This window comes from Mycteria americana, chromosome 7 (genome assembly GCF_035582795.1).
Source record: "Mycteria americana isolate JAX WOST 10 ecotype Jacksonville Zoo and Gardens chromosome 7, USCA_MyAme_1.0, whole genome shotgun sequence".
Lineage (NCBI taxonomy): Eukaryota > Metazoa > Chordata > Aves > Ciconiiformes > Ciconiidae > Mycteria > Mycteria americana.
The window spans coordinates 19,483,899-19,496,484 of NC_134371.1; the positions used below are offsets into that span (position 1 = coordinate 19,483,899).

General features: G+C 41.9%; 1 protein-coding gene across 1 annotated transcript; it reads left to right on the forward strand.

The window, feature by feature from the left end:
* The first annotated feature begins 5,577 nt into the window (after positions 1–5,577).
* LOC142413062 (thiamine transporter 2-like) lies at positions 5,578–11,640 on the forward strand. Its single transcript, XM_075509107.1, has 5 exons — positions 5,578–5,742; positions 6,077–6,893; positions 8,416–8,608; positions 10,074–10,215; positions 11,461–11,640. Exons 1-5 carry the CDS (start codon positions 5,593–5,595, stop codon positions 11,638–11,640), a joined length of 1,482 nt encoding a protein of 493 aa, XP_075365222.1. The 5' UTR covers positions 5,578–5,592.
* The last annotated feature ends 946 nt before the right edge of the window (positions 11,641–12,586 follow it).

A 12,586-nucleotide genomic window follows, 5' to 3' on the forward strand; every position in this document is an offset into this window, starting at 1 on the left:
CCACTAAAATGTTGCCTGTAAGAAAAAAGAATTAACCCCCAAAATGTCCCAGAGTGGTGATTAATGACACAGCTGTTAGTTCCAGATCCTGTACTGCTACCAGCAGCTACTACCCTGCACTGTGCAAATGGCAATGCGCATTCTAGTGACATGAGTAAGAAGAGTGACTGGATACAAAGGAAGGGCATTAGCCTTGTGTAAGTAGCAGTGTAGTGAAAAATAAGGTTATGTCATTACTTTTTAGTAAGGAAGTACTCATAAGTCTACATTTAAACTAAGTACCTGAAACATTAGTTTGGTTGAATGTATTCTCTAACTTACCCCTTGGAATAATGCACTTAGTACTTTCTGGCTAAATATTCTAAACTAGACTTTGCATAAGCATTTGTCTCAGATGAAAAGCATTCGAGCCCAGCATGTGAATGTCTCCCCACCTCGGGAACCCTGCATGAGTTTCAGCTGAGAGGCAAGTATAGAAACCCTCACCCACACACCATGGGGTTCAGGCTCAGACTGCAAATGGCAGCTTGTTCCCAAAACGGGCATGTAGTGCATGAGAAAAGATTAAGATCTGCTCATCCATAAATCAAAAAGTGAACTTGCCCTGTGAATACTCCTGAGTCTGTGGAATCCAACAAAGAGGCAGTTTAATCTTCATAAGTGCCATTGCAACCTTTCTGTGCATGGGCTGTATTTGACCACCAATTGAGAAAAATCTCCGGTATTAGCCACGGTAAATTTTCTTTGCTATCACTCTTTCTTTAAGGGAGTACAGTACACATTCTTCAAAAGTATAAGCCCTCAGTTTGATTTGCAAAGTCGCTTCTCCTGAGTTAGGCAGACGTCAAGAAACAGATGTGATTTGGGAGCTGAAAGTCAGTGCCTAAGTCAGCACCCAACCAGACAGTTTGAGAGAGAGAGACACGTACCTCACACGGCCGAGGTGAGGCTCTCAGCCTTGGTGCCATCCTGTGAAGCACCAGAGAGCAGAGAGAGCAGGAGAAGGTACCGGGGTGACAGAGGTTTGCAGTCTTGTTCTCGTACTGCCTTTCCTTGCCCTTCTCAGAGTTGTCCTGTCTCCTTGATGCATTAGAGACCATATTGCATTAACTCTTTAGGATACACTACTACTATAAAACTCACCTTTTCTCCAGGTCTTACAGAGTTTTTCCTTTCCCATCTGAACAGAATTGTGATGCCACTATAAACAGATCTCCTAGCCCACCCTCCAAGTAGAACACCACTTCTGCTTCTGACCAGACTACACTCAAACTCAGCGTAAAGAACACAGTCCCCTTCAAACCCAGTGACTAAGCTCTGCTGCAGGCAGCTTATCACATAGGGCTCAAGTTGACCAAAAACTTGCATAAGCCCGTCATAGTTTTACTGCCTTCCATTGGCATTCAGATGTGAAAAAGGGTGAAATTTTAGGTACAAAGGAGATGGACTAAAGAGTGTGTGAAGAACAGCTAATAGAGGATAAAAGAGGATCTGAAAGCAGAAAAACCAAATATGAATAACTGGAAGTTACTTAAATAATTCTTTCTCATTATGACATTACAGGAAAAACATAGTTTTGGGTTTTTTTTCAGTGCCGAGAAATTTGAGTTGGATTCTTACTTCAGTTAAGTCAATGCAAACCCAGAGTAATGCTATTCACTTCAACAGAAGCTCCCTGCATTTTAGCAAGAGCCCTTGAGAATAGAATCGAATGCAGGTATACACAGTCTCCTCTCAGATGGGCTGTCACATCCTATAGCTATAGGTTCAATTAAACATGCAGTGAAGTAGAACCAAAATAGCTCTGGAATCAGTGTCAGACAGTGACTGGCGGCTGGGAAAGCGCCAAAAGGAATTATTACATCCCCTTCATGCATTAGTTTCACATACATCACAAAAGCTCACACGAGTATACAGCAGTGTCCCAGGCATGATTAGATGGATGGACAACATGGTCGACAAACCAATGATAAAGGCAATAGGCAGGGATGGCCTCTCCATCATCACTAATCCCGTAACTTTGAGTGCTGAGCAGTAGGAAGCAGAAAGGCTGCAAAATGTGGCCCAGGGTGAAGGCAAAATACTGGCCTATCTGGGCAACTCATCTGACCCAGCAGGGAATTTCATATGTTTTTCTTATTCATGCATATCTCCCTATTCCAAAGTTACTGTACCATTTTACTGTATATGAACTAAGAAGCTGCCTTCCTCTGAAATTATTGGATAATTAACTGTTATTTACAAATTTATCATTTTCCTACTGTATTGGTCACATTCCTAAGTAATTACTATGCCCTTCATTCCAGTCCTATATGTTGTAGGACTGGGATGGGCATGGATCTAGATTCTTAGGTACATACGTTTTGTACAAATCTGTACATTTCAGATAGTATCCTTCACTGTTGTGAGTCCCTCAGGATCTTCTGAAGATGACTATAGGGCCGTCTCTATCTTCAGCAGGACTGTGAGAACCTGTCTAAGCAAAAGATCTGAGAAATTTCCTAACAAACAACAGTCAAGGGAAAGCAGAGCAGAGTGTTTTACTTTTTAAACCTGCTAGAATAGTATGAAACCCCATGTATTCAGTGGGGAAACATTTAAACCTTATAACACTGGTATTTGTTCTCCCTCATCTCTGTCATTACCCATGCACAGCTACTGGTCCATCTTTAATAAAGACCAGTTCCAGGCACAGGCAGGTCCCAAGCCACGTACACAAAATTGAGAACAGGATTAGCTCCATTGCTTTTGTGCCAGTTAAGCACCAAACCCTTAGTTTGGGTCTCAACCTACTGCTGCATTTAGGCAAGGACAGGCCAGGATTATCTGGCTGTTCCTTTAAGGGTGCTGAAAGTGGATGATGAAAGCAAGCCAGCTGGAAATGTTTTCAAAGGAGGTGTCATCAGGGCAAGCTGAAATACCAGAAGAACAGGAAAGGCACAAAAACCAAGTAGAGTCCAGTATCTACAATACACGCAGGACAGCCAGAAGAAAGACGAGATACTAAAAGGGGACCTTTCCCTTGGAAGTAAAAAAGGAAGAGCTCCAGCAGACAAGGTAAGGTTATATAAGAACTTCAGAAATCCTGCAGTGATAAGTGAAAGAGGGAGGAAAGAAGAGAGCAGTCTGGTGGGGAACTGGGGGGCTGGGTCAGGCTGTGTGGGAGAAGAGCTGGCAGCTCCAGCATTAACTAAGAATTGATGGGAGAAACAAGAAACAGAGGAGGTTTTGCTTGAAAATGACACCAAGGCATCCCACCATCTCTCCAAAAGTTAAGAAAAACCCTAGAGTTATAAAAGACAAATTGACGAGAAGAGGTGACTGAATGGGAACAAGTTGGATCCCTCCCCCTTAAGCAGCAAGGTACAGATCTTGTTGTCAGGGGTTTGTGGTTATGAATGCAGAAAGGAGCAATTATACCAGCAGCCAGCAGAGCTGAGCTGGGGCTGCAGCAGAGCCCTTCCCCATCGGCGAAGGGCTGGGGCATGAGGTGAGCACACACCCCACTGCGGACAGACTTTGCCTCAAAGAGCAAACCTACAGAAAAGGGGTCGAGCAGAAAACCCCAAGCAGGGCATGTGCTGGGGCTGGAGTGATGCAGTGACCAGGGCACACCTAAAGTTTTTCTGTATATAGCTCAAAACAGAAATTACTGCACACGATGGCAGGACTCTGCCACAGATGGGCAGCATCAGAGGTGCAGCACCCAGCACCCTACAAGCACAGCAGTTTGCCTCACTCGCCTCCCAAGGCACGGGACATTTTGAAAGGATCCGTGAGACCTGCTGCATTTGCGTCATGCAGCCTGCTGGGGGGAGAGCAAACATGGCAAGCCCTGAAACAGATTGGGGCAGAGAATCTAGGCTGGCAAGTGAAAAATATAACCTGGCTAAGTCACAGACCTAACTTGTACAAATGTACTTCATTGCAGTGCTAGACATGTTCTTCATCCCTTCCTCTTCTTGATGCCTTCCTCAGAACCCTCTCAGTACCACATGAGGCATTCACATGGCATTAGGGTGCTGTAACACTTTAATGATTATCATGTGAAAGGAGAGCGAGGGGATGTTATGGTGGCTGAGTGTGATCCTGGGCAGGGCCAAAACTGGTCCTGCCAAAGCCATGACTGCAGCAGAAGCTATTACAACAACTGGGAGGAATGAGGGGCAGAAATGCTTCTTTCCTTGGGCACTCTGAATGTGTCTCACATTCCTCCCATACACATTTTTCCTTTCCTGGGGTCATCTTGCCCTCTAGTGGTTCGCACTACAAAGCTGACACAGAGCCAAGTTCATTTCTGCTGTGAGTCCTGTAATGTCAATGGTTTCAGCTGTTATGCATAAAACTAAATAATTCAAATTCCCCTTGATCTGCACCCATTTCTTAGTGCACCAGACCATTAGTAAAATGTGCCATCATGGTGTGAAGCTAGAAAAGAAGATGCATAATGCCTGCTGCCTTATATATTATATATCACACCCTGTAAGAGGATTGATCCTCTGCCCATCCATTCTGGAGTGATGTAGTTAACAGGTACATGAGTATTTTTGGCTGTTTTGAGAGATCTTTCTTCAGCTTTTACAAAAAAGTTTGAGGAAAAACACCGCCTGCAAAATACTTAGTTTTTAAGATTAAAACTTTTGCCTGAAAAAACAAAAGTTCTCAGGATGTAAACAGGTAAAAATCAAAAGCAGAGTGATGGAAATCCCAGCTGGTAACAAGCACCCTCCAGAGGGCTCCAAAAGATAAATTGTACACGTTTAGATTCCTGACATTGCCTATACCAACGTGAATATGGAGTATAACTTACTGTCTGTTTCCTTTGTGTGCCCCCCCATTACACTCATTTTGACTTCTCTTTGGGCTTTGTCCAGCAGAGTTGCAAAGTTTAATTTATTCCATAAGTCTCAGCTAGAGACAAGAACAAAAGTATCTGCTTCATTTCATTTTAGTGTGAACTATTACCTTCAGTGACCACAAATTATTTTTATAGATTGCAAATAGGATGTCTGTATCCAAACTGGACTTCTGACACAGTTAATTCCAGCCAAGGATCTGGCTTGACATCTGTATTTATTTCTGTATTTATTAGTGACTCTCATCTGCTAGGCTCCAGAGTTACCAGCTCTCCGTAACAGAAAAGCCATGCACATCTAGGAGGCGAAGGAGAAAAAACAGCAATTGTGAACTAGTTACTTCTCATTCAACAAGGTGCTTGGCTGTGATCAGTCATGGTGTTGAGTGAAATCTCAGTACTCAGCTGTCTTCAGGGACTTTTGTCTAGAAAGGCTTTTCCTGTGGTTAGCTTGGTCAGCGCAGATTGAATGGCAGTGTAATTCATCTCCCAGTTAAAGATCTTCCAAGTCATTCTTTATATACTATCTACAAAGACAGAGAAACAGAAGACAAATGTAAGGAAAAGCTGTTCACTTTAAAGTTATGAAGAAAAATGTTTTCCAACTGCCAGCGTCTAAAGAGCACTCCTTAGCATTAGAAACCACAAAATAAATATCAATTACAAGACATCTTTGCGCTTCCGTGGGCAGTATCATACTTCTAACAAACTTCCTCCTCGCCTTTGCTGCAGAGGCCATGGGCTGCTGGAAGCAAGAGAAAAGCAACACTTGGACTTTTCCCACCCTGATCCTCTGCCTCTATGGATTCTTCTACATGATGAAACCATCAGAACCTTTCCTAACACCCTATCTGACAGGACCAGACAAAAACCTGACCATAGATGAGGTATGGTTTTACGCTGCCTTTTGTTTTATATGGAGCAGCAAAAATAAAAAGAGTAAAACATTGAACAAAGTTTTTAAACAACGATAAAAACCAAAAAAAGCATAACTGTAATCAGCTTTGGCAGGTTACAATTTGCAGCAGATGGCATAAATAAAAGATCCATTTAATGTATCTAAGATCCATTTGTCTGCTCAACAGTCACATGCCGCTTCAGTGTGGTTATATATTTTATGAATTCCTTCAGAGCAAAAACTTCCCTCTACAAAGCCATTTAAAATAAATGAACTTCCTTTCCCCAAGAATAACAACACAGAGATTTCCTCTCCTCTTCTAGGTTACCAACCAGATTTTCCCGGTTTGGACATACTCCTACCTTGCACTCCTTTTCCCAGTCTTCCTGATTACAGACTACGTGCGCTACAAGCCCGTCCTCCTCCTCCAGGGCGTCAGCTTCATCGTCACCTGGCTCTTGCTCCTCTTCGCACATGGAGTGGTGGCCATGCAGGTGGTGGAATTCTTCTACGGGATGGTGACAGCCACCGAGGTCGCCTATTACGCCTACATCTACAGTGTTGTCAGCACCGATCACTATCAGAGAGTGACGAGCTATTGCAGAAGTATCACTCTTGTTGCAGCCACTGTTGCCGCCGTGCTGGGACAGCTGCTGGTTTCCTTAGCAGATGTATCCTACTTCTACCTTAATGCCATTACTTTGGCTTCCGTGTCCCTGGCATTCGTGTGTTCGTTTCTCCTCCCAATGCCTCAAAAGAGTATGTTCTTCCACAGGAAAGATGACTCAGAAACTCTCCCAGGACCAGAGAAAGTTGTGGCTACAGTCAGCTCCGACAGGCCACCGAGCTGCCAAGAGGACAAGGGCTCTGTATCTGCTGACAGGGGACCAACACCTGAACAGCAGGCCGATAATGCCAAGCCCCAGAATCATGTGCTCAGAGTACTGGTGCAGCTGAGCAAGGACCTGAAGGATTGCTACAGCTCCAGGAAACTTCTCTACTGGTCCCTGTGGTGGGCTCTGGCTACGGCAGGCTTTAACCAGGTTCTGAATTATGTCCAAGTGCTGTGGGACTTCCGAGCTCCCTCTCACAGCTCTGCAGTGTACAATGGAGCTGTTGAAGCAATAGCAACTTTTCTGAGTAAGTTAGTGTCTAAGCATCAATCACAAAAGCAGTCTCTGAAGTTTTACTTTAGAACACTTTCAAAGTGCCATTCCATTGCAGACACTCCAGGAAGCCAGTGTATACACTGTGCATTCAAGACCTAGTTCTTTGATGTACAAAACAGTTCCAATGCAAGCTGCGGTATTTTTCTTTAGGACTAGGACACCCAACTTTATCCCACCAGTATGCAGAGAGCGTACAAGTCACACAGACTTTACATCCAGCTGCTAATTCCATTCAGAGACACCCATGTTTCTTTGGATGAGGTGGTGGGGGTTTTTTTCCCCAAACAAGTATCGCACAGTTCCCATAACAATGGTATCAGCTTACACAGATGAGAGAAGTTTTTCATAAATATTTTACACAAAAAGAACATAATCCTCTCATTAAGATCTTTTTCTAGTGAAATACTCTTGTGCAGCAGGATGGAAAGAAGAATTTTAGTCATTCCAAGACACAGAGATTTGCAGAAAAAGACCTTGTTGAATTAATTCATTACGCTACTGACGTTAACCATTACGCTTTTGCACCGAAAGCAGGTGCCCACGCCACATAAGCAAAGTAAAGTTATCGAAAGGTAACATCAAAGGATACCACCCTGACTTGGCAGTGTTTCACATATTCATATTGTGCTGCTGTGGAGAACTTGCACAAGACATTGGGGTGTGATCCACCAGGGAAAATAAACATGACTATGTCATACCTGGTGATTCAGGTTACCCTTCAGTCATTAAGGAGAAACAGATACTTCTAAGATTAAAAATTACTCTCGTCTTGAGGTAGGCAACTAAATAGACCAACTGAATCATGAATTAGAAGCACTTAATTCCTGTAGTGTCTACTCCTTGGTGAATTCCTCTTTCTCATGGAATTGCCTGTTTCTCAATGTAGAGGTGTAGAAGTTTTAAAATTGTATGAGACCCCTAAGATGGACAGTCAGGTGGCTTACCTTAGCAACAGATGCGTCTTTGTAGCAGGCCCACCAAAAGCAAGCAGTGCCTATCCTTTCTCATTTCCCTAAATATACTCACTTGATACCTCACAAAACTCCCTTTTTTGACAGCTTAGCCCCTTTATGACCTGCACAGAGCTAAACTGTTAAGACAGAGGGTTTACTAGCTTAGCTATAAATTAAGCTAGTAGAAGCTGGAAGAATTGTTCTTCTTGAGCTCCAAACCATGTTCCTAATTCTCTCCCTGGAGATACATGCTGGATACAGACAGCTAAATAATGAATCCTTCTACATAACAGTTTATCCTGTGAAGTGGAATGAAACGTTAAGAAAGGAATGGCAGAGACTTGATTTATGCAGTTGTCTAAAAATTACCAGTCATCTGCACAACTTCAGAAGTGATTAGAAATGCTTTCAAAACACTTCAGACCTACTGTGCTTCATTATTCACCATTGCCTTTTGGCATGTGAGGGTGGCAAGACTTGGTGATGTAGAATGTATCACCTATAGATGCAACATTTACATGTGTTTTTCTCTTTTTCTAGGCTCGGTAACATCTTTCGTAGCACAATATATGAAAATTAACTGGGACCTTTTTGGAGAACTGGCTTTAGCAATCTTCTCTGCAATAGATGCTGGGTCTCTATTTCTCATGCACTTCACTACCAACATCTGGGCATGTTACGCTGGCTATCTCATTTTCAAAGCATGCTATATGCTTCTCATAACAATAGCAACGTAAGTATAAAATCTTACAGTGCTGCTGTTATGCACAGAATTCTAACCATACTTTACATTTACTTTGGGCATCCCTCCTTTTACTCAGAGGTAGCTGATCTAATGCTAGACATAACTGTTTAGGTAAAGACAAGGACACTTAAATGTCTAGTTATGTTGTTTTCATTCTTCTGAGCAACCATAGAAGAAAAATTATCAGAAGGACATGGAACATTTACCTAGGCAGAAACTAAACAAGGTACAAGGTATCTTTATTGCTGAAGGCAATGGTAACAGCAAAACATAGAAGCTATTTTCATCTTTCCTGGCATGGAAGATGCAAAGTGAACAATAAGGACAAGCATGCCTTGACAACCATCCTTTAAGATCCCTTTATTCCTAGACCACCTTGCTGAGACACTGAAACGCAGACAAGATCTCACAGGACACGAAGCTATTCTGTTGTCAGAAATAGAAAAATAAAAATAATATAAATAACAAAGATAATATATAAATTGTGTAGTAAATATAAAACATTTTTATTACTCCAGTCATTTTATTGATTGGAATGTCTTTAGACATACCACACCATTTCATTAACAAAAATACCAGGTGCATTTTTATGCCAAAACCAAGAATTATTCAGATACCATTTTAAAAAACTGCTAAAACTATAATGCATGACAAGATTATGCCTATCTTGAATGAAGCCAAGTGAATCCTCTATTTTCATTTTGGTGGATTGTTAGTACATTATAGTGGATCACACCTGGACTATTTCAACATATTCTACCAAAAAAAAAAGTAAAAGCTTGCACAAAAAAACCCTGCTAAAAATCAATGAAAAAAGTACTACAGGAATAACACCCTTTTGTTCAGATAGAAACTTGGGAGGTAAATATTGCAAGGAAAGATGTTCTGATTATTGTCAAAAAAGATATTGCAAGGAAAAATCTACAGGCTCTTGACAGAAATAAACAGTATGCTACCTGCACTGTCAAGCCACAAAGCAAAAAGTGATTCACACCATCACAGAAAAGTTGGTTAGAAGATACCCATAGTGACCTTCTAGTCTAACTTCCCAGCCCGGGCAGTACTCCTGCCAATGCCAGATCAGGTCATGGCTTTATCTGGCCAGGTCTTTGAAAGCCTCCAACCATGGAGACTTTACAACTTGTCTGGCACAGTCTGTCAAGGTAGAGAAGGAACAAAGGGGAAGGTTAGAGAGATCTGATATTCTACCAGATAAAGCAGATCGCCTCATAACATGGTTTGGAAAAGCAACACAGACAAGTACAATAACATCAAAATAGATGATAGTCAAGACTTTTTTTTAGAGAAAGCAAGGAAGCAAACAAACAAGTGAAGCACCATTTACTCCGTCCTTGATATATCATCTGCATGAATCATTTCTCTTCATCAACTAAATGGAGAGCAACAGCTTTTCACCCAGTGTGAAGTAACTGACCTGCCAGTCTCACATTAGATTCCAGATTGCAGTCAATCTCAGCATGGAACGCTATGCCTTGATGTTTGGATTCAACAACTTCATTGCACTGGTGATTCAGACCATTCTTACAGTAGTTGTTGTGGATCCAAGAGGCCTGGGACTGGACATAGTGACTCAGGTAAGTGCTATTAACTTACTTTCTATTTACTGCTTAGCCAATTCATCTTCAAAAGTTTACCAAGAAAGAAATTGGTATGCTAAAGGACAATTTAATTCCCTCTTTCTTCTATAGAAATCTAGACATCTTGCTCTTCCCTTGTGTCAGCCATCACTGTTCCCTTATGCCTTTTAGTGCAGCATTTAGAATTACAGATGCTGGTCTTTGACTTTTTAAAGGCAGATAACACCAGAGCGTAAATAATCAGGCCCTGCTATCTGACTAGCTTTTGCTAATTAATAGGACACTGAATAACATCCTCTCTGCCCAAAAATTCAGGCTGGTTTTCTCAGATGCAGAATCAACATAACCACATGTTGTTAGGGCAGTTCAAGACCATGAGACACAGCCTGGATTATTGGAGTTATTTCAGCTCAAGAGAAAAGGACACCTGCCTTCTAATTCGAGCTCAGGAGCAAACCTGGTCTGTATCTCAATGTGAATAATAGAGTTTTCTGACTATAGTTTGGGCACTTAATTTAGGGTGGGTTATCCTATCTCACAACAGTGTCCCTAGCTTCAGTCAGCCCAATTCCACTCATGTTGGAGTCAACTGAAATGTACTGACTTCTGCATTTGCTCAGATGGGATTTCAGCTGGGGCAGCTTCCTACCCCACAGATTTGAAGAAGACTAAAGCTATTCCGATATTCTGCACAGAGAAGGCAAAAGTTACTTTAAAAGATTAAACTAAACACTACAAATTAAAACTTTAAAATTAAGGACAGCAATATGTAGGACTTTATAAATAGCCTTCCCACTGTTGTTGGAAATACTGATACAAAGTCATGGCATCTTTACTGAAGCCAGTGTGATGACAGCACTGAAATGTACAAGTAGGAGCAAAAATGGACCAACTCAGAGTCTTCACTTACATTATTCATGACTATGTGGGTAATGAAGCTACTTCTACATTTTGCACTAAAAGAAAAAAATCATGTTCCTATCCCTCCCCCCTCTGCTGTTTATTAAGAAGCATAAGGATTGGAAGCAAGGGGTAGTTCTTCATTCCTCAAAGATCTGCTGTTGGCTGGAAAAGCTAGGATTTTGCTTTGTGATTAATCACAAAGCAAAAACTTGAACATAGAAAAACTGTGCCAGAACACAAGTAAACAAAATCATAGAGTGTCTGTCATCTCCAGAAGAAGCAGCATTTCCCTACTGTGTTTTTCATTAATTCTTCTGCCTTTTTCTCTCCCCCTCTCAGTTTTTAATTTATGGCAGCTACTTTGCAGTCATAGCTGGAATTTTCTTGATCAGAAGCATTTGCATGCTTGTCTCAAGCAAATGCAAAAGGAAAATAGCAAGATCTTGCAAAGAGCATCTGAACCATGCCGGACACGAATCAAAAGAGCAGATTGTAACTGTCTGTATGACATGGCTGTAGGAGTCAGGCAGACAAGCTCACGTGGCCAGGCCCTCGTGGGAGAAGAGTTCCTACTGCAGCATGCAGGGAACAGCAGTGCAAGATGAACATACAACACAGTCCTGAAAAGCTACGCTGAATCATTACAGCACGTCGTTACAACATATGCCAGCTAAGAGATCACCATAATGGCACTGTGCCAAGAAGAAAAGATAAGTTGCTTTAGATCCTTATTTACTTGCCTATAAATAGCTTAACAGCAGTAATTTATACGCAAGAGCAGAGCAACCACCTTGGCATCTCACCGTGCACGATGGTAAAGATCAGAGTTCACCCTACCTTGCTTGTTCTAGCTCTTGTATACGGTGTTGGCAAGCTCTTTCCATGCACGTTTGCTCATGCATGTGGGTGAAGGGTCTATCCCCGCCTTTGCACATACCTTGTTCTGAACCAAGGGAGAAGGGATTGTGTTTGCATCATTATATTCTTTCCTACCTAACTACAGGCAATTCGGTGACAGACTCCTCCCTTCTAATTTAAAAGCCCACATCAGAAGCGGGCCTTTTGCACACAACAGTGCAGAAAAGCAGGGTTTGCACAGCCTGTCTGAGAAGGTTCACTAAAGCCACAATTGTTACTTGGCCCACATTTGAAAGGTGCAACCTTAACACTGTACTGAGTCCACAGCAATCTCAGCCCAGAAGGGAAAAACTTCAGAGTCAAAACAAAATGAAAGAGCCCCACTCCTTTCCTTGTGCTTCCAGTAAAATTAAATTCAGGACTGACTATCTTCCTGTTTCAACAGGAAAAGAAAAAAATATCAAAGGGATTGATTAGTATGGACTAAAACCAGAGAAGTACGCTGTGGAGAAATGTGGCTGATTCCGCGCAGGAAAATTCCAGATTAACACGAATATCCAAGAAGATTTATAACTGAAACAAAAAGCTAGCATCGTGTGTGCTTTTG

Coding starts and splice junctions, on each gene's coding strand:
- LOC142413062 (XM_075509107.1), top strand. CDS start 5,593: ATGGGCTGCTGGAAGCAAGAGAAAAGCAACACTTGGACTTTTCCCACC. Junction 6,894..8,415: donor AGCAATAGCAACTTTTCTGA/GTAAGTTAGTGT, acceptor CTCTTTTTCTAG/GCTCGGTAACATCTTTCGTA. Junction 8,609..10,073: donor CTTCTCATAACAATAGCAAC/GTAAGTATAAAA, acceptor GTCTCACATTAG/ATTCCAGATTGCAGTCAATC.